General features: G+C 48.5%; 1 protein-coding gene across 3 annotated transcripts in view; it reads left to right on the top strand.

The window, feature by feature from the left end:
* The first annotated feature begins 717 nt into the window (after nt 1-717).
* SH3BP5 (SH3 domain binding protein 5) overlaps nt 718-24,315 on the top strand; it is a 77,907-nt gene continuing 54,309 nt past the window's right edge. Inside the window, exons 1-2 of one of the 3 annotated variants that reach the window (XM_042903775.1) lie at nt 718-875; nt 3,507-3,569. Coding sequence is in view for 2 of the 3 variants with exons in the window: in XM_042903773.1 (XP_042759707.1) it covers nt 1,664-1,801; nt 3,507-3,569 (201 nt within the window). In the remaining variant the exon portion in view is untranslated. Of the gene's footprint in view, nt 876-949; nt 1,010-1,413; nt 1,802-3,506; nt 3,570-24,315 lie in introns of those variants that run through there. The other 2 variants (XM_042903774.1, XM_042903773.1) reach the window with 2 other exon arrangements.

The raw sequence follows: 24,315 nt of genomic DNA, 5'->3' as shown, positions 1-24,315 counted from the left end.
TATTGATTTTTAAGAACAATGAACAGATGTGACCGTCTCAGAGCCAAACCTTGGGCATACACCTGCATTACCTTCAGGAGACAGAACTAATCTCCTTTCACAGTAGACCACAGTGCCAGCATCGTGTGCAGGCTAGTGCCTTGCCCAAGGAGTAACCCCCAATGTAGCTTCTGATGAAGCCATCATAAGCAAGTTTTCCAAAGGTGGCTTAAAAAAAATTTTTTTTTTAATGTTTATTTTTGACAGAGAGAGAGAGAGAGAGAGAGAGAGCGAGCCTGAGCGGGGGAGGGGCAGAGAGAGAGGGAGACACAGAATCGGAAGCAGTCTCCAGGCTCTGAGCTGTCAGCACAGAGCCAGACACGGGGCTTGAACTCACAGACCGTGAGATCATGACCCGAGCCGAAGTCGGAGGCTCAACCGAGTGAGCCACCCAGGCTCCCCCAAAGGTGGCTTTAAAGATAGGCTCTCCATAAGCTTTGCTCTCAATCAAGTGTGCCCTCCAAAGTCACAGAGCTAATGGGCCACAAGCCCGTGTAGAACGTGTACAAATTGTGCATTTTTGTAGTGACGGAGACATTAGCGGTGGCCAGTGGCAATGTCCTTGTCTGCTTTGCTAAGGCCATCTGAACTTGCGCTGCCTTGACATCATAGTGGTCCTGACATTTCATAAAAGCACAGAAATGTCCCTTCCTTCTTCCGCCTCACGATGTTGAGTTTGCCAGGGGAGCTCAAGCTCCCTACTTGTTCCTAAATCCTTGGCCAGAGTGTGCCCAGGTGTAACAGGAGGTTACACCTGTTGCCACCTGGAGAAGGCTGTACCCAACCAACCACATCCACGATCATCGCTGGATTTTCCGTGCTTGGTGGCTATTCAGGTAGGCCAATCCCACAACTGTGAGAGCACAGGTATTTGGGTCTGGAGCTCCGCACAGCGGGGGCCACGGAGCCTTTGGACAAGGAATCCATGAACGCGCGTGCACCTAGCTTCCCTCTGTACTTTTGTGTCTATGTGAGCGTATGTTTCATTTCCGTTTCTGGGGGAACCCTTCAAATACAATTCCCAAGGTTCACCCAAGGGGAGAAACGTGCTTTGGAGGCATACGGGGATTTGAGTGCGTCTTGAAACTGGTCCAGGGTCACAAGCTTCCCAAGGTGACTTCAGGCCGTGGAAATACCCCAAACTTTCCTTCCATACAGTTTGCCTTGGCTGTGGAGGGAGGAAGAGAGCTACCCCGAAAGCAGGCGGCCAACGTTGCGTACTTTGTGATACCCCCCCCCCCGCTAAGTTGACAGAAGGGGGAAGGCTCTCCTGTGCCACCACCCTGAGGGTTTTCAGGGAGCTGGGGTTTTTGTGACGGAGACCTGGGCGGCTGGGACCGGCGGCGGAACAGTCACAGCGCCGAGGGCGGCCCGCCGGGGCGAGGGCGGAGCGGGCGCCGCTGCGCTGACGGCCTCGGCAGAAAGGGGGCGGCCGCGCCCATTTCCTCCGCTCAGCCCGGGCCGGCGGGATCCGCATCGGCGAGCGGCGCCTCCCTGGTGTCGGCCGCGGCGCCTCGGGACCGTGCCGGGACTGGGGCGAGTCGGCTCTGGCCGAGCCTGCGGCGACCGCCGCCCCTCCGGACGCTCCGAAGTCCGCCGCGCGGTCGGCGTTCCGGCTGCCCGCATGGACGCGGCGCTGAAGCGGAGCCGCTCCGAGGAGCCGGCAGAGCTCCCGCCGTCCGCCCGGGACTTGGAGGAGGAGGAGGAAGAGGGGATGGAACAGGGGCTGGAGGAGGAAGAAGAGGTGGACCCCCGGATCCAGGTAGGGCGCGCGGGGGCGCCGCGGTGGTGGGCATCTACACTTGGCGCTGGCCTCGCAGCCCCCGGTGCCTGCGGTCCGGGGGAATGGTGGCTGCGTAGCTTCGGGGGCGAGAAGAGAGGGTCTGAATTCCCAGTTTTACCGGGTTCGTGGGGAGGCAGCAGTGCCCGCGTGGATGCGGCCTGACTGTATCGCGGGGATCCCCCGCAGACCCCCGCCGGACCTGGGGGTCGCCGCAGCCTGCCCAGCGGTTCGGGCGGATGTGCAACAAAGGGAAAAAGGGGGCGGGGGCACCCTGCGGGTGTTGGGGTCCTCCCCCACCCCCCGGCCCTCGCCGGCCAGGCTAGCTGCGGTCGTCGCGCGGTCTCGGGGCTGGGGGCGGAGGGGTCGCCCGGCCCGCGTGGGCCTGGGCACCGTGGGCGTTGTCCGCCCCTGCAGCGTGGGCTGGCACCGTGGCCGGGTTGCGAGTCCTCACCTGGCGGAGGTGCCCGGCCTGAGCCATCTTCCGCCTCCTCTGATGCATTGTTAGCAAAGGGCTTATTGTCACCACAGGCTCAGACCTCCGCTTGGCTGCGAATGGTTGAAAACCCAGCTTTTCCTTGTTACGGGGTCGGGGTGTGAACAGAAATCGGGGACAACTGATGCGCAAAGCTGACGCGGGGAGAAGGCGAGGGGATTGGCCTGGCTCTCTGTGCCTCCATTTCTGAGGGAGATGATTAAAAAACAATTTCCAAGGCAAGATCTAGGAGTGACAGCTTAACCTCCTCACCCTCTAGGCAAAAAGCATGGCAAATCCCTTTCCAAGACTGGTTTTTCTCCTCTTTTCATATATCATTTAATATATATATTGCTTTTAACCATGCGCCGCAATTTCTGGAGCCCTAATTGGTTTTTCAGTGCACAGATCAATTAAAAGCTCATTTAACTCAGCTGTTGCCATTTAAATGAATTGGTTTGGCAGATTAGCAAGATAAAGATCAGGTGGAAAAATCTTTTCGTTAGGGATTCTATTAATTAAAATCACTAGTTTAGACTACTAAATCTTGTTTTCCTGGTACAGGATTTCTGTTAACAAGATCCTTTGTCTGCAGAGTAAAATGAGTTAACTTGTGCTGGGTACTTTTTACAAAATGTTAGTTTAGAAATATTTATTTTAAGGATCAGGATTAAAGTTATTTTTGTTTTGTTAAAAACAGCTAGGAGGCTTTAATTGGCTGTTTGAAAAGATTTTCATCTCTAGAAAAATAACCACTAATGAGTTAATGCCAGAATTCTACCCTTGATCTACATCATTTCACTGGGTTTAGAGTTTTAGCTTGGCCTTGTTTATTTTCTTTTATTGTCTTTTCTGCATAGTTTTTCCTGTAAGGCAGAAGGTACTGTTTTGATTTGACTCTTAAACCATTTGTAACAGGTGGGTTTACCTGAAGGCACGTACCTGGAATAAATACTTGACCTTCTAAGAAAAAAATTCCTAGGACCTTAAGACATTTTTGAAAGGACACCATCGAGAAAAAGATTTCAGAAATACCGACGTTTCATTTGCTTTTCCAGCCAAGGCTCAGCTATTTTCCTTGAGAATTAATATTGACTTGTCCCTCTTCCTACAAATTGTGCTGGAGTACTTTTGCAGAGAATGAGCTCAGTCCTACTGGAAACAAAAGACAAATCGTTTCAATCTTCCCCCCCCCCCTCTTCTCTTCACTAGGGAGAACTGGAGAAGTTAAATCAATCCACGGATGACATCAACAGACGGGAGACTGAACTTGAGGTACAGAAGGCTGGGTCCCTGGTTCCTGGTGAGGTAGTGTCAGTCCTGCTGACACGAGGCTGCTTGATTTTGTTTTAATAGCTGGAGGATGACTGCTGGCGTCCCCTCCATGGAGTTGAGCAACAGCCCGCTGTCTGACAGAATAAAATACGCTGCTGAGCCCAGTGTGTGGGTGGAACACATGTGGATCCTATTTCACGTGTTTTTCATCATGGGAGCTCCGTGGGGCCAAAACCAGGGGCTGTGTGGAGCCTTGAAGTTCATGTGTCTTGTGGAAAAGCTTGAAAGGATTGAGGGGAGAATTAGCTGCATTGTTTCATAGAGAAGAACGAATGAGTTCACAGAATCTCTTAAATATTTTCGGGGGGTTCCTTACGTTTGTACTTGGAAACATTGCGTATTTCCTTAGACTTCTGCTGTTTTTGACTTTCTGTCCTAAAAATTCACCCCCCTTCCATCTCCCTGCTCATTTCTTTATTGTCTGCTTGCGTGTAGAATGTAATTATCTTAATGGTAAGGAAAAGCTGTTTAGACTGGAAGGGCTTTCCTGCTGGGAAGAATCTTGGGAGAGACTAGAACTTGATTTGAATTTCATGAGCATCTTCCAACGTGAGTGTAAACAGATGAGCATTCTTCACAACTACCAATTAGTCCCCAGCCCTTTTTAGTAGTGGTTGGATTTACCATCCATCAGCAAATTTGAACAAGCCCCGCATGTATCTGAGAGCCTGTGAATGATTCTGTCAGAGTTGAAGGGATGCAGGGAGCTATTGGGAGGACCGTTTCTGTAGCAGGAGAAATAGCAGGGAAGGTCACCGGAAAGGGCAGGAAACATCTGGTCCCTAAGAATGAGGGTGGGGGAGATAGGAATAATCTACTGGGAATACGCTGGCAGTCTTGACTTCTGGCTGCATGGCTAGGCCCCCGAGGCACCAAATCTGGGTGTGGCAAAAAAAAAAAAAAAAAAAAGATTAAAAGCTTGTTTTCTGAGTTGTGTGTGAAGGGTTATCGCCAACCCCTCTATTCTGATTGTATGTATCCATGAACCCTGGCTGCCCTTCTCCCCCCAAGTGAAGTAAAACCTGCATGTTTATTTAAAATGTTTTGATCGCTGATGAGTTGAGGCTCTTTGGGCAATTGAAATCTCTCAGAATCTCACATTTCTAATAATATTCAACGACAAAAAACCCTACCATTTCTGCAGGGCTGTAGAGTTTACAAAGGGTTTTCACAAGCTGTGTCTCCTCCTGTTACGGCCGCCTAGAACCGTGCTGTCCAGTGTGGTAGTCACTGGCCGTGTGTGGCTATTTAATTTTAAGTTAATTAAAATGATACAAGATTAGGGGCGCCTGGGTGGCTCAGTCGGTTAAGCGTCCGACTTCAGCTCAGGTCACGATCTCGCGGTCTGTGAGTTCGAGCCCCGCGTCGGGCTCTGGGCTGACGGCTCTGAGCCTGGAGCCTGCTTCCGATTCTGTGTCTCTCTCTCTCTCTGCCCCTCCCCCATTCATGCTCTGTCTCTCTCTGTCTCAAAAATAAATAAAAACATTAAAAAAAATTTAAAAAGATACAAGATTAAAAATTCAGTCAGTGTAGCCGCCTCTCAGGAGCCTAGTAGCCACCATATTGGGCAGAGCAGAGAACAGTTCCATCGTAGAAATTTCTGGAGAGCACAGTCCTGGAAGTTGGGGGTCTACCTCCTCACCAGATGAGGATGTGGGGGTACTGGGCCTACTGGTTCTGTGATGTGGCAGAGGCTGGTCATTTTCCACATGCCTGCTAGCTCTCATGTTCTTCCATTCCAAGTAGGAGTAGACAAGTTGTAAATAGTCTTGTTTTTTTTGTTTTTTTTTGCAAACGATTGCTTTCTTTCTTTGACAAAATTTGTCTGCCCGTACTCCACTTTTTTTGGGTCATGAACAAGACAGCCCCATATGGTGCGCTAACCTTCTGAATATAAAATTAGTTCACCTGATAAACTTTTCACTCTGATTTCACAATCCTCTTTCTGAATACACTTAAGTATTTGTCTGTCACAGGAAGCTGCAGGACAGGTGTTTCCTGCCTCGCTCTGGAGATCACTAGGCAGCAGTGAAGAGAGGTGGTCAGAACTGGCCTGTGTTGCTGGCTGACCTTTTCTTGGTGGTGTTACAAGCAAGGTGGACTCACCGAAGTATCATGCAAGCCATGGAAGGCATTAAAACTTCCCTAGTGGCCACATTAGAAAGTAAACGGCTGAAATGAATTTTGCTCTGTGTTGTGTAGCCCAGAATGCCCAACATCGTACACTGTCAATATCAAAACAAGTAAAGAGATGTTTTACGTGTAGCTTTGTAGTCTCCAAATTCTTGTGCATGTTTTCCACTTACAGCACATCACAACGGGGGCTGTATTGGTGCTTGAGAGCCCACAACGGGGACTGTATTGGTGTTGTGTTTGTGTGCTTAATAGCTACATGTGGCCCCAGGGCTGCTAGATGTTTCCTGTCACACTCACTAAGGAGCACTGAGATTTCACCCTCCGTGCGGGCACCCTGACACTTGATATGTTGCCGGAGCCTGGAGGGAGGAGGATGTGTCTGTGTGTGTGTTGGGGGGGGGGGGGGGGGGGGGGGGGGCTGTGTTCCTTCGGTCAAGCCCTGGGCACCAGGCTCGGGGCGGGCGCTCTGTTGGCCGCTGCATATACCCGGGTGAACTGGACTCGCCTTTGGGGAGTTTAATTTTAGCCGAGGGTGAGGAACCGAGAGGTAGATAATAATTGCTGATTGTAGTAACTGCGGTCAAAGAGTGATGTGGCAGGGGATGGGGGGGGGGGGGAAGGGGGGTCGCTGGAAGACACCTGAGCTGAAGCCTGTGGTGAGGGAGAGTCCCTGTGCGAAGGGAAGCAGATGGAGTGAGCAGTGGGGGTGGAGGAGGGGAGTGTGCCCAAAGATGTGGGGCAGGAAACAGCCATTTTAACACTGGGTTGGTTCTCGTCTTCGTGCTGATAGTTCTCTGTAAAGTCGCCGTGATCACTCGCTTGCGTGGATGCCGAACCGTTGCTCCTAGTGGGGCTGGGGGGGGTGCAGAGTGTTGTGCCCAGAGACCCACAGGAACCCGACCCTGTATTACGCTCCCGTGAGCCTCTGGTCGCAACAGTTTTGGTCAGCCAGTCAATATGTTACCTTGTATTATGTGTGTTGCTGTTTAAAGACAGTCTGTCTGGTACACATTGTTGATTCATTAACGTTGGGCTCAAAGGCAACAGCGCTGTGACTCATGCCTGAACACAGCTTGCCTAAACACACGGACGTTCTCCGTTAAGGCCCCGTCACCACCTTCTTGGGCTCAGGAGCACTAAACACTAGCCAGCGTGTCAGCACTGGGCTTGGGGGCCTTTGAGACAGCTGGCTGCCTAGGGGGCGTCTGACTCTCGATTTCAGCGTCAGGTCATGATCTCCCTGATCGTGGGTCTGAACCTCACGTGGGGGACAGCGTGGAGCCTCCTTGGGAATCTCTCTCTCTCCCTCTCTCTCTCTCTCTCTGTCCCTCCCCCACTCGTGCGCACAGGCGCGCTCTCTCTCGAAATAAATCAACTTCAAACCAAAACAGAACAGCTGATTCCCCAACACAAAGCACAAAAGTGCAAAAAGTGTGGCACTAAACGGACCGTGGGAGTGCGGCCACTGGGCATGTCCATGAATGACTGCAGGAGCTCCGACAGTATTGATTTTGGAATTAGAAATTTTAATGAGTATGGAATCTGCAAATAATGAGGATTGATTGCGCGTAATTTCAGAGCCTCTAGGGGAGGGCCTTTGGCTTCTGCATTTCCTTTCCCTTTGCTTTTTAATTATGGTCTGGAGCGCCCAGCACCCCTCCTGACTTGGACTCCAGTGGGAGCAGATTGGTGATGAGGTTTGTGTTAGCTGCTCCTTCACTCAGAATGTGGCACGGTTGTCTCTGGGCAGCCGTAGGTGAGGTGCGGGGCCCGGATTCACCTCCATATCCCCCCTCTTGTGTTGGTTGTTGAAATCGGAGAGTACCAAAAGGCCTTTGGATGCCAGCCACCCGCCATGTTGTCACTTGGATATCTGCCTCTTCCTGCAACCACGGTTTACCTCTGACATTGTTTAAACAATGTTGTATCCCCTTTGCACTCTGATTTATATCAAGAGGGCCAGTCCTTCCAGGCTGTTGACGGAGTAACCTTTTAACCAGAAAGCCCTGGGATATAAGCCTGATATTTCAAATTAAGAAGCTGTATTCCCCCCCACCCCCAGACATGTTGATGAGTCAGCTTGAATCATTGAGTACTTACTGAGCACCTACTGTGTACTGAGAACAGCGAAGGGGAGCGAGCAACGGAGAGAATGGGCAGAGAATTCCAGTTAAATAATGAAAGTACACAGTAGGTTTCCTGGTGATATGCCGTGAGGAGAAAAATAAGGCAGGGAGAGGCCTCGCAGGGTGGGTATTTTGGAGTCAGGAGGATGCATTGTTACCTATGGTGGGTTTGAAAGGCTTCCCTGAAAGCATGTCTGGAGAGAATGTACCTCACGGCCATGTGGGGGAAGAGCATTCCAGCCAGAGGGAACAGCCAGTGCTAAGCTGGGCTTACTGAGCACCAGCAAGGGTGGGGGGTGTCCAGTGTCCTTGGGGCGGGGTGAGCCGTGGATGCAGGAGTCAGAGAAATGTGTCGTTCGGTGTGTAAATGTGCTGATGTACTTTTGCAATGCATGTTATACAGAGCTATCTTTTTTCAAGTGTTTGTTAAAACAAGCGATATTCCTTGCCAGTCATTTATTTTTTACCGTGATGTGTGTGGTTTTCATGATCTCCCCTGCCTGCGGGCTGTTGTAGGGCTGGGAAATGGTCAGAGAGGAGGAGGAAGGACAGCATCAGGGCTAGTTGCCCATGGACAGCTTTTCTGGCTCCAAGTAATCAAAAGCTGACTTTTCAGCCTGCCCTTTCCCCAGGGAGGTGAAGGCAGTGAATTGTAAATGCTCGTACTCTTTCTCTCACTGCTTGGGTGGGGTGGTTTGAAAAGGCATTTGATTCTGGCCAGCTGTGTTCCCCAAATTTGCATAAGGCCTGCACCTAGAATCTGCCTTTTTCCCCCTCCCAGAAACCAGCAAACACTTTCTCTTTAAAATAAAACAAAAAACCCAACTGTTTTGTCCTTGGAAACTCAAGGGTGGGAGAGGAAAGGCAGAGGTGAATTGGAAGCAGCCTGGCCTCTCTGTAATGAATTGTTAGCACAAGTCAGGGCAAGAGAGAAGTTCTTTTCTGAAAGGACAGTGTTGTCACATCTGAGCACTTTCTCCTTCAAGGTGCGTGTGTGCGTGTGTGTGTGTGTGTGTATTAGAGAGAGACAGACAGACATATGAGTGAGTGCACATGTGTACTGGGGAAAGCCCTGTGAGACTCTAGTTGTGCTTTGAAGAAGGTCCACGCTGGGACTTCTGTACTTCGGTGAGATCTGGTTCCAGTAGGCATTGGCCTGGAGATAATTGTGTGACAATACTGGGCATCCTCCCCCCACCTCCCCGTAGGTTGAGTCCTGCGTAGGGCACTCCACACAACCTCACACACAGGCTCCCTGCCCTCTCCAAGCTTGGGTTTCCTGGATTCAGGCATGTAGTTACTCAGAGGCACGTGTGTGGCCTTTGGGGAGCCAGGGGCAGCTTTGTTGGAATGGAGGGGCATCAGAGTTGGGGCCTGGAGACCCCCAAGTTATCTGGGAGGGTCAGTTAATATCCCAGGGGCCTGGCAGTGGAGAAGGAAGAGAGCTGACCATCCAGACATCACCTCAGCTTGGGCCGTGCTGGGAAGGGTGGGATGGCTGGTTGTAAAGGTAAACACACTTGAGGACTTTTCTAGGTGCCTCTGGGTGATTTGAGCTGGAGCTGCTGCTGTCCCCACAAGTTGGCTTGAAGTTTGGCCATCAGAATGGTAGGATTTAGGGCTTCCTGCTTCAGTGACATACCCCCCACACTGCTGCTGGGATGTCAAGGGACAGTAACTTTTGACTCAGCCATCACACATGTAAGAATTTATCCTTAGGGAATAACTAGGCAAGGATATAGGTCCAATAACGTTCATGGCAGCATCGTTTAAAAATGTTGGAAAATTTTGAATCTAAATGACTGTCAATAGGGGATCTGTAAAATGAATACAAGGCACAGGCACTGCTGGTAGCCTAAGCCTTAAAACGATGACACAGCTTGTCATTAACGTGGTAAGATGTATGGATGGAGACAGGTTCCGGAAGAGCACGCAGTATGGTCCTGTTCTAAAAATCTGTGTTTATAGGCATAAAAATGCGTGGAAAAGATTATACACGTTCTGATGAGAAATGAGCAATATTCACGGTCTTCATACTTTTCTATATATATATTTTTTTAGTTATGCGCATTGAATTTGTATTACTTTACGGTCAGGAAAAAATCCAAGCCCAAAGTCGTGGGGAAGTAGCGGGCTGAGGGAAGACTGGTCTTGGTATCCGGTGACACGGGCAGAATCTGAGGTCTGGTGACGTTTAGGGGCACTTGGCTCATTGGAAACTGAGTCACCTCGTCTGTGAATTGAGGGAGTGATTCTTGACCAAATGCTGGGGAGGCCGGGAGGACAAGAGGGAGTGCTTTGACAGCCACGCAGCAGCCTGCGTGAAGGAGAGGCCTCGTGCATGTGGGACAGGCAGCACCAAGGCCCCCCGGGTGCCGGATGCAGAGACCTCTCTGACGGGCTGTCCGTGGGAGCCAGGCCTGCCACAGGCTCTGGCCGTGGCTCCGTTCTCCTCCTCTGCGCCCCGCCATGGCGTTTCTTTGTCAGAGACTGGCTCTGGTGGGGGGCCAGAGAGAGGGCTTGTCCGGCGGGATGGACTCTGCTCACTGGAGCCCCAGGGTTTTGCTCTGTGGCTGGCCCACTGGGGTGTGGGGATGAGTTTCCCCGAGGGAGCCCTGCTTTGCTAGGGTGTGTCCCCTCCTGGGATCTGTCTGGTACTACCTGTGGTGCTTAGTCGCTGTTCGGGTGGGTGAATAACACGATTGCCCCTTCACGGCTTTGGGCAAGTTACTTAATGTCTCTGGGCCTCAGTTTCCCCATTCCAATGATGGTGCCTGGGAAGCCGTCAATAAATATTATCGTTGCTGTTAATGAAGCGGGACAGATGTGGGCTGTAATGTGGTTCGTCCTTGCAGGGGAGACGTCGGTCCATCCTGGGACGTCTTCCCTGCCTGTTTTTGTCTCCTGACTGCCCTTCAGTAACCATGACAGCTAATGATAATAGTGTCTAGGACGTGCCAGACCCTGTTCTAAGCACTTTGTATACGTAAACTCGCTGAGTCGTCAGAACAATATTATGCAATAGACATTATTCTCACCGTTTTGCTGATAACAAACTGAGTTCAAGTGTCTGACTCTAGATTGATTGCTCTGTGGCGGACGAGCATCCTCCAGACTTGAGAATGGCCCCGGGGGTGCAAAACGGCCCCTGGTCATGAGCCAGTGCTCTAGAGCAGTGCCATCCAGGTGGGGCCCTTGCACCAGCTGCCTTAGGCTGACGTAGGACTTTGTTAGAGTTGCAGAATTTTCGGCCCTACACAGACCTAGGGAATCAGAATTTCTGGGAGTCAGGCCTAGGAGCCTGTCTTAAGCTGTGCCTGTCTCATGCACGTTCATCAGGCTGTATTCCCGTCAGTTATTTACTTGTCTGGCACCCCCACTACCCTGGGCCCTGGTGGGGGGAGTGGCTGGGCTTCCTATCTTTGTGCCCCAGCACTTTAAGCAGCACCTGAACACAGGTACCATGAATGTCGGAATGGATGGATGTTAACTTGTGGTTAGAATCGAACGTCCTTGTGGACCCCCGGCCCTTTGGCATGGTCGTGCATCGTGTCCTACAAAACAGGCGGCTCCCCTTTCTCTAGGGCCCACTCCAGAACTACATTTGTCCCCAGGCTGTTCCTAGGCTGGGAACAATTTCAACACTGCTAGAACACAACCTGTGCTCTCCTTCCCCTTCTCAAAGTCCCTCACGTAGAGAGGTCTTAGCTTGTGAAAGTTTAAGATTCTGCCCTACTTGGAGATGCTAGGGGTTCGTTTGTTTTTAATTAAAATACAATTGATGAACAATATCCTGCTGGTTTTAGGTGTAAGATGCAAGGGTTTCAAGAGTGGCCTTTCACGGTAAAACAGGATGGCACGTGTGGTTAGAGACAAGTGACCATGATCTATTCGGTGGGAAAAAATTCGGTAATAAAACAATATGTAGACCGTATGTAAAATGACATATGCACACGGTAACAGAATCTGTGCATCTGAAAGAAAAAAGGTCTAGTGTGGCCCATAGACCGTGAGGTGCTTGTTACCAATTAAGATGAGGCAAATACAGGGGCGCCTGGGTGGCTCAGTCGGTTGAGCGTCCGACTTCAGCTCAGGTCATGATCTCATGGCTTGTGAGTTCAAGCCCCGCGTCGGACTCTGTGCTGACAGCTCAGAGCCTGGAGCCCGCTTCAGATTCTGTGTCTCCCCTCTCTCTCTGCCCCTCCCCTGCTCATGCTCTGTCTCTGTCTCAAAAAAAAAAAAAAAAAAAAAAAAAAGTAAATACAGAAATTGAGGGTAAGACTTTGGAAACTTGTTAAAAATGCAGTTTAACATTGCTGTGACAGTCACAGGGCATTCCACTTTCCTAGTTTGTTTGTATTCTAAGGAAGTGTTGGTTCCTGGTGGGTTGAGGGAAAACAAAGATCCATTACCATATAGTTTGAGAAGGCTGCCTCTAGAAAAATGTACCCACAGAAATGACTAGTGGTTATTGCTAGTTGCTAAGAATCCTGGTGATTTTTAGTTTTTATTTCTTGGGATCTTCTGAATTATTTACCATGAGCATATGTTATCACTTTTATAAGGAAGGGTTGGGGGTAGAGAATGAAGCTCAATTATAAAGAGATGTCTTTATGAGTCAAAGAAATGAATTTCTATGGAAGGAATTTTAGGAACTATGAAGGCTGGTGGGGAAAAAATGTTGAGATTGGTAGTCCCTGCCTTAATTGTAGATAAACTCTGATGTTAGTGGGTTTGTTGATGAATTACTGTATTGTTAAACTGTCATTGTGGTAATTCATGGGGGGATGAAAAGTGCCATATAGGCATTTTAGGATTCTCTGTAGCCAAGAAACCCTCATTTATACACTTACTGTAAAACACAGAAATCACCAAGATACAATGGTGGGAAAAATTTCAAGTATTAAGAATATTTAGATATTGAAACTTAGTTATTATGTGAATTCGAGTTATTATATGAATTTTAAGTGGATGGGGACTGCGGGCACTTGGAGGCTGTCTTTCTCAATCTCGCTCCCTGGAGTCCCGTTAGCAAATGCTGTGAGTATGGGCTGCTGGCTAGAACACAGAAATAGCTATCTAATGTTGGAACAGACTCTATTGCCTTAAAAAAAGTCTGATCTGTCTTCCTTTGAAGCTATAAAGACCGGCGAGATAATACATAAACTTTTCTGGCCGCTCAGCCGGAACCCATCATAGGAACATAGGCCCTTTTTATGGTACAAACGAACTTTTCCCTAGTGACATGACTGTATCATTAGGGTTTTCCAAGATGCCATCCCTCTGCCTCTGAGTATCTCCACTTCAAAAGAAGACAGGCTAGGGGGGTTGATGGATTTGCTGCTTACCCAGTGGTTGATAGAAGCTTCAGGTCACCTAGTCCGCAGAACAGTGGTCACCGTGGACTCTCTGTCGCCTTTTCACATAGAGCTGTTATTTTTCCTTCTGAGCGTTTATTGTAGGGATTTCTCACGTAGTGGAGTGTGTGTGTGTGTGTGTGTGTGTGTGTGTGTTTTGGCTGGATGAGTTAAACATCTCTTGAACCTTATCCCTTGGCAGTTATCCCAGTTATCTTTGCCCAGCCCTCCTCTTTGAGGGTTACTTAATCTTGCCTGTCCTCACTTAGATGTTTCCAGCAGTAACAGCTGTATGGCTTTTATGTGGTACACCTTCACCAAGGGTCTCATGATAATTTGCAAAGCGCATCTTTGCAAGAATCCGCTCTCTCTCTCTCTCTCTCTCCCTCCTTTTTCTTTCCTTTCCTTTCCTTTCTCACAAGTGAGGGAGGGGCAGAGAGGGAGAGAGGGAATTAATTCCAAGCCCGCTCTGCAGTATCAGTGCAGAACCCGATGAGGGGCTCAAACTCACAAACTGTGAGCGCACGACCCGAGCTGCAATCAAGAATCAGGTATTTAACCAACTGAGGGCACCCCTAGAATCCGCCTCTTTCACTTCCTTAAAAGAAGATGGGAAAAAATTTTTTTCCTATCCTTGCCTGATTTTTCCCTTGCTGTGTTTTGCTGGGTTATCTAAGACATAATTGTTTGCTCTGACAGAAACTGCCAACAGGGAGACCACGAGAGGAACATCTGCTGTTGGAACCACAGACAGGCCCACTTCATGTAAACTCGTCTGATTGTGACCTTAGACTCAGCCGAGGCACGGCGAATGGGGTTTGGTTGTCTTCATCCACGCTCCCCTTTTGTCGCCAGCATGCAAGGGTTCTGCTGCATTCTGATCGCCTTGAAGCCTACAGTTCTCTTCCCCGGTTTTTGGCTTTATTGGAAGAAAAGTATAATGGGAAGTTGTCCTCCTCCATTGTTCTGGTTACTATTTCTACCTATCAAATTCCCCCAAAACTTCATTGCTTAGAACAACTGCTTTATTTTGCCCATGATCGTGGGCCAGGGCTTGGAGAAGGCTCAGCTGGGGCTGAGAAGGCTGGGAGAAGGCTCTCACTGGAGGCGTCTCACGCATTTGCAGTCTGATGTCAGCTGGGGCTGTGGTCCTCTGAAGGCTGGACGGGACATCTGAGGAGGCCCACTCCTGTGTCTGGTTGGGGACACTGGCTCTTGGCCGAGAGCTCAGCCGGGGTTGACCACCAGACTGCTGAATCTGACCTTTCCGGCATGTTGTCTCAGGCACTCTGACCACCTCATGGCGTTTGGCTCCCCTGACGGTGAGCATCCAACATGATCAGGTGGAAGCATCATGGCCTTTTCTCTCTCTAAGCCTTGGGAGTCCCGACGTAGCACTTCTGTCACATTCCTAGCTGTCACATTTCTAGGTCCAGGCAATCATGAGCTCACCCACAAGCGGAGGGGACACAGACTCCATCCCTTGGTGGGAGAGTATCAGAGAATTTTGAACCACGTTTTAGGGGCACCTGAGTAGCTCAGTCAGTGAAGCATCCGACTTTGACTCAGATCACAATCTCATGGTTTGGGAGTTCGAGCCCTGTGTTGAGTTCTGTGCTGACAGCTTGGAGCCTGCTTCAGATTCATCCTCCCTCTCTCCCCCTCCCCTGCTCGCACACACACACACTCTCTCTCTCTCTCAAAAATAAACATTTTTAAAATAAAAAAAAATAAAAGGAATTTTGAACCACATTTTAAAACTGCCACACTCATGGCGGTGATACACAGGGACTCATTTTGAGGCCTGCAGGACATCCATTTACATTTATTTCATGAACAGCTACATTTCATAGTGCCTCCTCGAGTTGCTTTAATGGTTAACCAGGAGAGTGAGGACTTTGGTTAGCATTCTCAGTGATCCTTAAACAAACCAGCAACAGCAAAGGCAAAAGGGTGCAGTTTTTGGCAATGCACCTTGTTTTGGCAATGGTCTTGTTTTAGGGAACTCTGTGCCACTTCGCCGACGTCTTACAAATTTTGTGCGAGAGAAAATTATGCCATGGCTTCAATGCCTATTAGAAACAATTAACGGAGCCTCAAGCCAAAAGTGCAGTACTGAGGCAGGCACTTTACAGGTTCAGGAGGAAGGTTCTAAACCTTCTTGGGCAGCTCTTGACATGCTGCTTTCTTTCCTTGCCCCTGGTTTTGCCATAATCTCCAGTGGGGAAATAGAACCTTGGTAATGCATGCATTTGCTAGAAATTGGATCTACTCCCCAAGTTGGAACTTGTTAAAGCAGACCACGCTTTAATGCTATAAAACGTAAGGTCAAAAATGGGTAGGAGAACTTGCTGTGGAGCAAATAGATGCTTAAACAGCATAGCATGTGATGGTGGAAAGCACAGGCTTTGCAGTTCAGGAGGGCTGGATTTGAATTCTCCCTCTGCCTCTTCATAAGCTGTGCAGTCTTTTCTGGGTTTGATTTTCTTGTGTCTAAAATGGGAAGGGTGATACCTGCCTTGCAGGGCTGTTAAGGATTAAATAAGGTGACGTTTATGAAGTGCCTGGCATGGTACCTCGCGTGTAATGTTCAACAAGTGTTGGTTCTTTCTACCCTTGGTCATTTATTGAATGATGGCACCTACATAAAAAATCGTTATTGATTGAAAGCTTATTATATGCTCAGTATCGTGCTAAGTGCTTTGTATGGTTCATCCGGTTCTCACAACAGCTCTTGAGGACATTGATGACAACTGGAGGCACTGACTGAAAGATTGAGCCCTTCTCCCAGGTCACATGGCCAAGCGAGCGGGTGGGGGAGCCAAGATTTGAATTCAGGAGTCTGAGGCTGAAGGCCATGCCCTTAAGTAGTTTGGGGATGTATGTTACGGATGTGGAGGATGAGTGTTCTGAGGTTCCTACCAGGACTACAGGTGAAAGAGGTCTAGGATTTAGGGGACCAGGTTTCTAACCTCTGCTCTGATACCGGGTACACCATCCTTGGGAGGGGAACTGTACCTCCTGAGGCCTCAGTCACCACGTCTGTGAAATGGGAGCATCTGATCTGAATGATCAGCAGAGTCCTGAGATTTTGATTTTAATCTAGCCACATGTTGAATGAATTATGAATCTCCCTCCATCTCAATGACAGGGAAATACAAAAGCTCTTTGGTCAATCTCTGCTGCAATAGGCTTAAATTTTTATTTTTACCGAAGTGCTACATGCACGCAGTTAAAAGCCCCTGAGAAGTTTCACCAAGAACGTCCTCTGCCTCCTTCCTTCCCACCCCCAGTTCTGCTCCCCACAACAACCACTTTTAACGTTTTTAGCCATTTGTTCTGGTGGATTCCTCTGTATGTCTAAAGTGATGGCAGTGGGTTTTGACTTTGGTGCTGTTGCATCCTGTGCCCTCCTTTCTTTCCATCCTGAGGAGCTGCGGGCAGCGGGGAGGTTATCCAAAGGAGGCAGGAGAGCCAGCCTGCCTGGAACGCTGTGGTGGATGGAATCGTGCTTCCCACAGAGGCTGCGTGACCTCTGGAGCTTTCCAAGGTTATGTGAATTCACCATATTGTCCTAATTCTAAAACTCGTGTTCAGTACAAAACGGACCTTGTATCGCATTCCAGCTCTGTTGGTTGAAACATTACCCCGACAAACATGCGGATCAATGGGATAGTGCATCCAAAATGTAAGATTTGTGAATTTTTGAAAAAAAGTGGGTCTTGAGGTTGAGTAGATATGTTAAGGCTTTTGGTGTAAACTTGGAAATAGTTCACTTGTGGCTGAACTCAGGAAAATGCCCTGGTTTCAGCAAATCTCTCTCCTTTTTCACAAAGAATCCTGTGGATTTAAAAACTTATGTTTGACCATGAATGAAAAAGCACTGGGACCCATCCGTCTAAGGATGTGTGTGTCATTGGTTGGGGGGGGGGGGTTGTTATGCAACTTTAGTCTTTTCTCCAGGGCCTCCTAGGACTGATCCTTCTACCCCAAGATTTAAAGAGCTGTGGGGTTTTTCCTTTGTGGTGCTTTGGACCTTGGGCTGTTGAAACATACTTTTTTGTAATTGGTTAAATTCCATTCTGGTGGCTCATGCACACGTCACATCAACAAAAAAGATGAATTGAAAGTGAGTCGTTTTTAACTGGCTCATATTATTCAAAAATATCAAGGCCATGGAGGACAAAAAAAGACTGCAGAACTGTTCCAGATTAAAGAAGGCTAGAGAAATATGACAACTAAATACAAGCTGGCGATCCTGGATTGGATCCTGAAAGATTTTGTTCCTTTACTATAAAAGACAATAGTGAGACAGTTGATGCAATTTGAATGAAGTCCTAGACCAGGTTAGTTGGCTTGGTATCTGTGTTGATTTTCAGATTCTCCTCATTGTACTCTGGCTATGTAAGAGAGTGTCCTCAGCTTTGGGAACTATGGGCTAAAGTATTTCAGGGTAAAGGGACATCATGTCTGCATCTTACCCTCATTTTTTCCAAGTCTGAAATTATTTTATTTTAACTTTTAAGTTTATTTTTGAGACCAAGAGAGAGCGGGGGAAGGGCAGAGAAGAGAGAGAAGGAGGGAGGGAGAGAGAATCCCAAGCAGGCTCTGTGCTGTCAGCACAGAGCCCAATGCAGGCCTCAAACCCACAAACTCTGAGATCATGACCTGAGGTGAAATCCAGAGTTGGACCCTTAACCAAGTAAGCCACCCAGGTGCCCCTGAAGATATTTTAAATTAAAAAGCTGAAAGGAAGAGCCTTCTCCTCATTCCCAGATCTGTCAACTGCCTTAACTGAGCCTCCAAATGGCTGGGCCTGTGGGATCTTGACGTTGGATAGAGCTTCAGGGGAATCTGCATGGTTGAGGCTGGCAAGACCGCTCTGGCAGGCTGTGATGTCCTGGGAGAGGTGACTGGGTGCTCACCTGCATGTCTGGAAACATTCTACAGTCCCATCAGAGCTCTAAAACAGAGCCTTTCTGGGTAGGAGGAACTTGGTTCTACTCGGGCCTAAAGAAAGCTCTCAGACCTCTGTTCACCTCAGAAGAGAAGAACTCGCAGCAGGAAACCATATTGACCACCATCTTTTGTTACTTTCCTTTTTCCCCCCTCTTGGTAGAAGGAACCTCTCGGTAGTTCAGACCCAGGACAAGTGCGGTGCTATGAGAAGAGGAAACAGCCCTTGATCTTGTCACCAAGGCTGCCTAGGGACGGCCCCTGGGTCCGGAGCTGCACAGTGCCCAAACTGGGATTAGAATCCCTTACGCTGTGTCCCACAACCGCTCAAAACAGCTTGAGTCAAAGGAATTTCTGCAAGGTTGGAGTCTTTCCTGGAACCCAAGGGAGAGAAGCACCACAGAGCCTTAAGTGTGGAGAGACCGAACATCCCAGTGTGGCCGACAGACTTGGTTTATGCCTGTTGTTCCAGCATAATTATTAATAGCGCTCCGCCTCCTTGTCAAAAGTATCTTGGCTTGATTGATGAATCGTCTGGCCGTGTTAATTGCAGGATTAGTCAGGGAACCCAGATAATCTCCCACGGGCCTTCCTCTGCTGCCTCCTCGTGTTCTCTCGTTGGCTTTCGCTCACTGTCTGCCCTCTCTTTGTGTCTCCCTCCTCGGGCTTCCTCTGTTCCCTGAGAGAGGGTCTTGTATCAGAAACATGGCTGCAAGGTTCTGCCTGATGCGGGGGATGGGGGTGGGGGGACCATCCCCACAGAAGGAACTAGTGGTTTTGGCCTCTGCTACTGAAGTCAGGGCTCGAGGTTGAAGAGAAAAGGAGTCAGAAGAGAAGGGAGTCAGGTACCCGGTCCTCAACAATGTGCTGGCTTCTTCCAACTCGGAGGCCCTATTTTCTTCCCTTTTCTTTCCCGTGCGTGTTTCCATTTCATCGGAGCTGTTTTAACCAGGCTCTTCTGGTTGGATGGAACTGGCTGATGTGGGATTGGGCCTGCACAGCGATGGGGAATGGGGAATGCTGGCTCCAGCTTCCTGCTGGTCTTCTGCCCTGACCCTCCCCTCTCCACTCTGCTTCCTCCTGGCTTCTGCGTGCTCAAGCCTTGGCCTCACTGGTCTGGCTCTCTAGGCCCTGGCTCTACCCCGGAGCGGTCTTTCCAGTTTCGCCTCTGCTGCAAAATTCCTGAAGGCGAAGTGAGATTGTCCTGGCCCCCCTTCTCACAGGCTGTGAAAGCCACTCCCCATGGGAGCTGGGACTGAGGGAAGGAAAGCCGGACAGAGGCAAGGAAAGAAGGCCACCCACCACAGGGCCCGAGGAGCGAGGTGTGGTCTCAGAGTGGAAAAGTGGAGTGAAATCCAGGGTCAGGAGCTAGACCTGTGCAGTCCGCTGTAGCAAACCCTAGCCACGTGTGGCTGTTCAAATTATGATTGAAACATTAGAATTTAATTAAAAATCCAGCTAGTTGTACTAGCCACATTTCAAGCTTTTATTTAGCCACAAGTGGCCAGTGGCTTCTGCACCGGACAGCACAGATACAGAACATTTCCATTCTTGCAGAAAGTTCTGTCTGACGGCCCTGGAGAGCACTTAACCCTTTTCACCCACTGACTGTTTTAAGTGCTTTCTTTGTGTGTTTTAGTAGCTGCCACAAGTACTCTTAAAGATTGGAGGGGGTGAAAAGAAAACATGGTACGTGGTAAACATAAAAACATTTCAGGTACCTTACAACTGGTCAGTAAGCCAGAATGTTTCCAGTGGTGCCCCTGGTTCTGTAATTCTAGAATGTTCCTGCAAACAGAGACTTTACATTTCTGACTCGTTCGTCTTCTGCCACCGTCATAATTTTTGCCTTATCCTAGTTCTGTATCTACTGTTTATTCCATATTTCCCTTTAAATTGATTGACATTTTTACTTCATCTTGCTTGAAGTGGAGACTTCATGACTGTAAGTGAAAAGCCATCAAAAGGAAATACTTTTTTTGAGAGAGAGAGAGAGAGTGAGAGAGTGTGCCCATGTGTGTGCATGTGCACGAGTGGGGGAGGGGCAGACAGAGAGAGAGAGAGAGAGAGAGAGTGAGCGCGCGCTTGCCGAGTGGGGGAGGGGCAGAGAGAGAAAGAGAAAGAGAGAGAGAGAGAGAGAGAGAGAGAGAGAGAGAGAGAGAATGAATATCCCAATCAGTCTCCATGCCCAGCACAGGGCCTGATGCAAGGCTCGATCTCACAACTGTGAGATCATGACCTGAGCCAAAATCAAGAGCCAGACGCTTAACTGACTGAACCCCCCTGCCCAGGTGCCCTGGAAATGTGTTTTTATTTAAAGCAAACTTTTAATTAAGTTTTTAATTTTAATTCCAGTCGAGTTAACATACAGCATTATATTAGTTTCAGGTGTCCAACATAGTCATTCAACAATGCTATTCATCTCTCAGTGCTCATCATGAGTGTACTCTTAAAGCAAGGTTTTTATTGAAGAATTTTCTGCGTGTGTGCAACTGCCCAACTCCTAAGGGCACAGCTTGGTGACTTTCAAACCAGTGCCGTTTTGTTTCCAGTGGATGTGTTTTGCTTATCAAATTCTAGCAGGTTCCCTTCTCTATGGGAGGCTCGGCTAGATTAGCTCCCCCTTTCTCAAAATGTGGATTAGCAGCTGCATTTGCTGTGGAGACATGGTAGCACCCAACAGGACCCTCTCCTTGGACAAAATCAGAAGGATTCAAGAAAGATCTGGGCAGGAACAACTGCTTCGCTGTTGCTGAAAATACACTGGTGTTTCCAGTTTGTGAGATGTCTTTGCAGGGCAGGCCCCGGGGGGAAGAATACGGCTTAGTCTACACAGCAGACCTGATGTTTCTGGCCTCAAGTTCCCTTTACACTCTTTTTTTTTTTTTTTAATGTTTTATTTTGTTTAAATGTTTATTTATTTTTGAGAGAGGAGAGAGAGGGTGCGAGTGGGGTGTGGCAGAGAGAGAGGGAGACAGAATCAGAAACAGGCTCCAGGCTCTGAGCTGTCAGCACAGAGCCCAACGTGGGGCTTGAACTCAGACCGTGAGATTATAACCTGAGCCAGAGTCAGACACCTACCTGACTGAGCCACCCAGGTGCCTCTCCCTTTACACTGTTATAATCATTGAGTACCCCAGAGAGCTCTATGTGGGTAATATATATATTTGCTGTGTTAGAAAAGTTAACCTCAGTGGCTCAGTGGGTTAAGCATCCGACTCTTGATTTCAGCTCAGGTTATGATCTCATGGTTTGTGGGTTTGAACCCTACGTCGGGCTCTCTACTGTCAGCACAGAGCCCCCTTGGGATCCTCTGTCTCCCTCTCCCTCCCTCTGCCCCCCCCCCCCCCCCCCCCGGTCTCTCAAAAATAAACATACATTAAAAAAAGTTAAATTCATTCATTATTAATTCATTCATTAAAAATTACAATAATAAACCTATTACACGTTGACATATTTTATGAGAAAATAAGTATTTTCCCACACGAAAGGAAAAAAAATTCGTGAAAGGAAATTAATCATTTAATGGTTTTTTGTCTTACAAGTCTCTTTGTAGTCTGGCTTCCTAGAGGGGCTGAGTTGTGTGCTTCTGCATTCTGTCTGCTGCCATGTCTCCTATGAAGTAGTCTCTGGGAAACCCCACTGAAAACTCATGAGAGAATGAAGGTGAAAAGGCAAATAAGTCCAGTGTGATTAGGAAAATGGTTTTGACCTTGCAGAGCCTCAGGGACCCCTACCGTGGTCCCCTGGACCACACTTTGGGAACCTACAGGTGAAGTGAAAGCCATTGGATGAAAAGACTAAAGGTATGTGTCCTTGTCTAAAGTCTGGCACGCACTGGCGTGTGACCTCAGGCCACATAGCGCTTCACCTGAGATACGTGTAGGCTGGGGACCATCATTCTTGCTCAGCCCGTCTTACAGGGTCATTGTGAGGCTCAGGTAATGGCTGTGAAATCTCTCTTCAAGCAGCAGTGTATTTATAAATGGCATTACTCAGGCTCTTTTGAAGTATGGTGTCATCTTTAATTTGTAGGACAGTTATTTTTAAAAACTGATGTCCCATCTTAATCTCCCTTGGTTCTGGGGACACCTTTGTGGAGGAGAAAGGCCGTCATTCTCAGCTTACAGGTGACATCATTGAGGCTTTGATGAGCGGATTGGCCAGAAAACAGACTCGTCCTCAGTGGGGTGACACCTGGTGCACTGTCTCCAAGGCACGCCGGCCCTGGCCAGTTTGGTTTCGCTGGAGTTCTTACCTGATACTGGCCTGTATTTTTGACACGCACATTCAAAACAGGGGTTCTGTGCCACCCTCAGCAGTTCTTTGAATAAATTGCCCTGAGTCACCTAATGGAAATGACACAGTTTTCAGATTTGACGATCTGAGGGATCCCAGCTGAGGGAACCAGCCCCGCCTGGTAAATGGCTTGTTTTTCTGGGCTGGTAAAAGGTCTGCTGGCTCTCCCGAGGTAAGGTTATACAGAAGTGCATGGGTCGTTTACTGTAGGGAAAATAGCTGTCTCTCCTCCGGGGACATTCCTGGAAGTAACCCTCCACTCTGATCTTGGGAAACACGTTTGCCTGTACTTGTAGGAAATGGGAGAACCACAGTCCTTTTCTTGAACTGGGAAATAAGGCAAAAAGCACAAGGTCAGTTGCGGCAAGCTGTCTGAAAGATGTAGCCAACTGGCACTCGGAGGGATTTAGAGAAATGCTTTGTCCAGGTTAGTTCCGGGTTCTGTTCCATATAAACATGACTTTGTTGTCAGGGTTAAAAGCCTCTAGCACTTAACCATATTTAATCACTAGTGCTTTGCCATAATACGACTGTAGACTGACCCTCTTCTCCCTATCTACATTAATTATGACTACTTTCAGGCCTACTTGTGTATCTTTTTCATTTAAGGTTTCATTCAATTGTGAATGACAGAAATGCAATTCAACCGCTTTAAGCAAAACATAAAACAGTTGCGACAGCTGAGGTTGTGTGTGCTGTTTTGGCTCTGGGGAAGGTGGAGTGTAGGGTGAGACTGTAAGGCATTGCTACTTCCGGAAGCTCAGAGTGTTGCCAGCTGGGACTTCCTCCCTCTCCCAGGCTCTCCCCTCATGTTGCCGAGATGGCTGCCATCTGCTCTAGCCTTTCATTCTATTCTCTCAGCCTTCTCCGTGAAAAATATTTCCTCTGACCGTTCAGAAAAGTCCCAGAATGAAGCTTCATTGGTTCTCATGGGTCATCGAAGCTAGGTGTATCCAAATCTGATTGGCCAGGCCTGGGTCACGTGACCACTTCTGGGCCCTGCGTGAGGCCCAAGAAAGTCCAGGCTGTTAGCATTGGGCTGGCAGAAAAGATGGGGGTTTGTGGGCCCTCACACTCCAGTGTTTGTGGAGACGTGTTACTCAAATGGCTAGGATTTTCTGTGGAATGGTAAAAGAACTGGGTCAGCATTATCTTCTCAGGGAGAAGGCTGGCTTTGTGTTTAGCTTTTAACGAGTCTTGGATGAATAGGCTTGTTGGTGGTTGGACGTCAGCCAGCCATGCATCATCATCCCTGGCAACACAGCCTCATTTATAGAGGGAAAACACTGATGTCAAATCAAGTCCTTTGGGTGCAATACCCTTTGATGGCCACACGCTTACCCAGGCTGGTGGTCCCAGGATCTGCCCACCAGCATCCCCTGAGAAGCCCTGTTCACTCTTTGGTAAAACCCAGATCTGATCTGGTCATGCCTCTGCTTAAAAATTCACCACGGTATCTTAGCACAGTTTTTAAAAAGGCAAAAAAAAAAAAAAAAAAACCAAAACCCCGTCCTACCCCATTCCCATCGTCCCCTCCCTTAAGGGCAGTTTGATCAGTTGACCATATTTTAGCTGATTAGGTATTAACTTCTATGACTAAATGGTGGGCTCTGTGTGGCTGCTTGTTGATTTGTCAGTTTTAGTTAACCATCTGCCAGCATCCCAATTGGAAGATGAGATTTTCGTTTCTTTCCTCCCTCCGTCCCCCCAAACCACCTCTCTTTCTCACTTCCTTTCCTCCCAACAGAACTATCTTGTAGTCAATATTCAGTGTACGTTATCACAGCTGTGGAAGTGCTTCACAGTGGAGCC

The sequence above is a fragment of the Panthera leo genome, chromosome C2 (genome assembly GCF_018350215.1).
Source record: "Panthera leo isolate Ple1 chromosome C2, P.leo_Ple1_pat1.1, whole genome shotgun sequence".
NCBI lineage: Eukaryota > Metazoa > Chordata > Mammalia > Carnivora > Felidae > Panthera > Panthera leo.
Note: the sequence above shows the minus strand (reverse complement) of the source record. Positions and strands in the feature narration are given on the sequence as shown.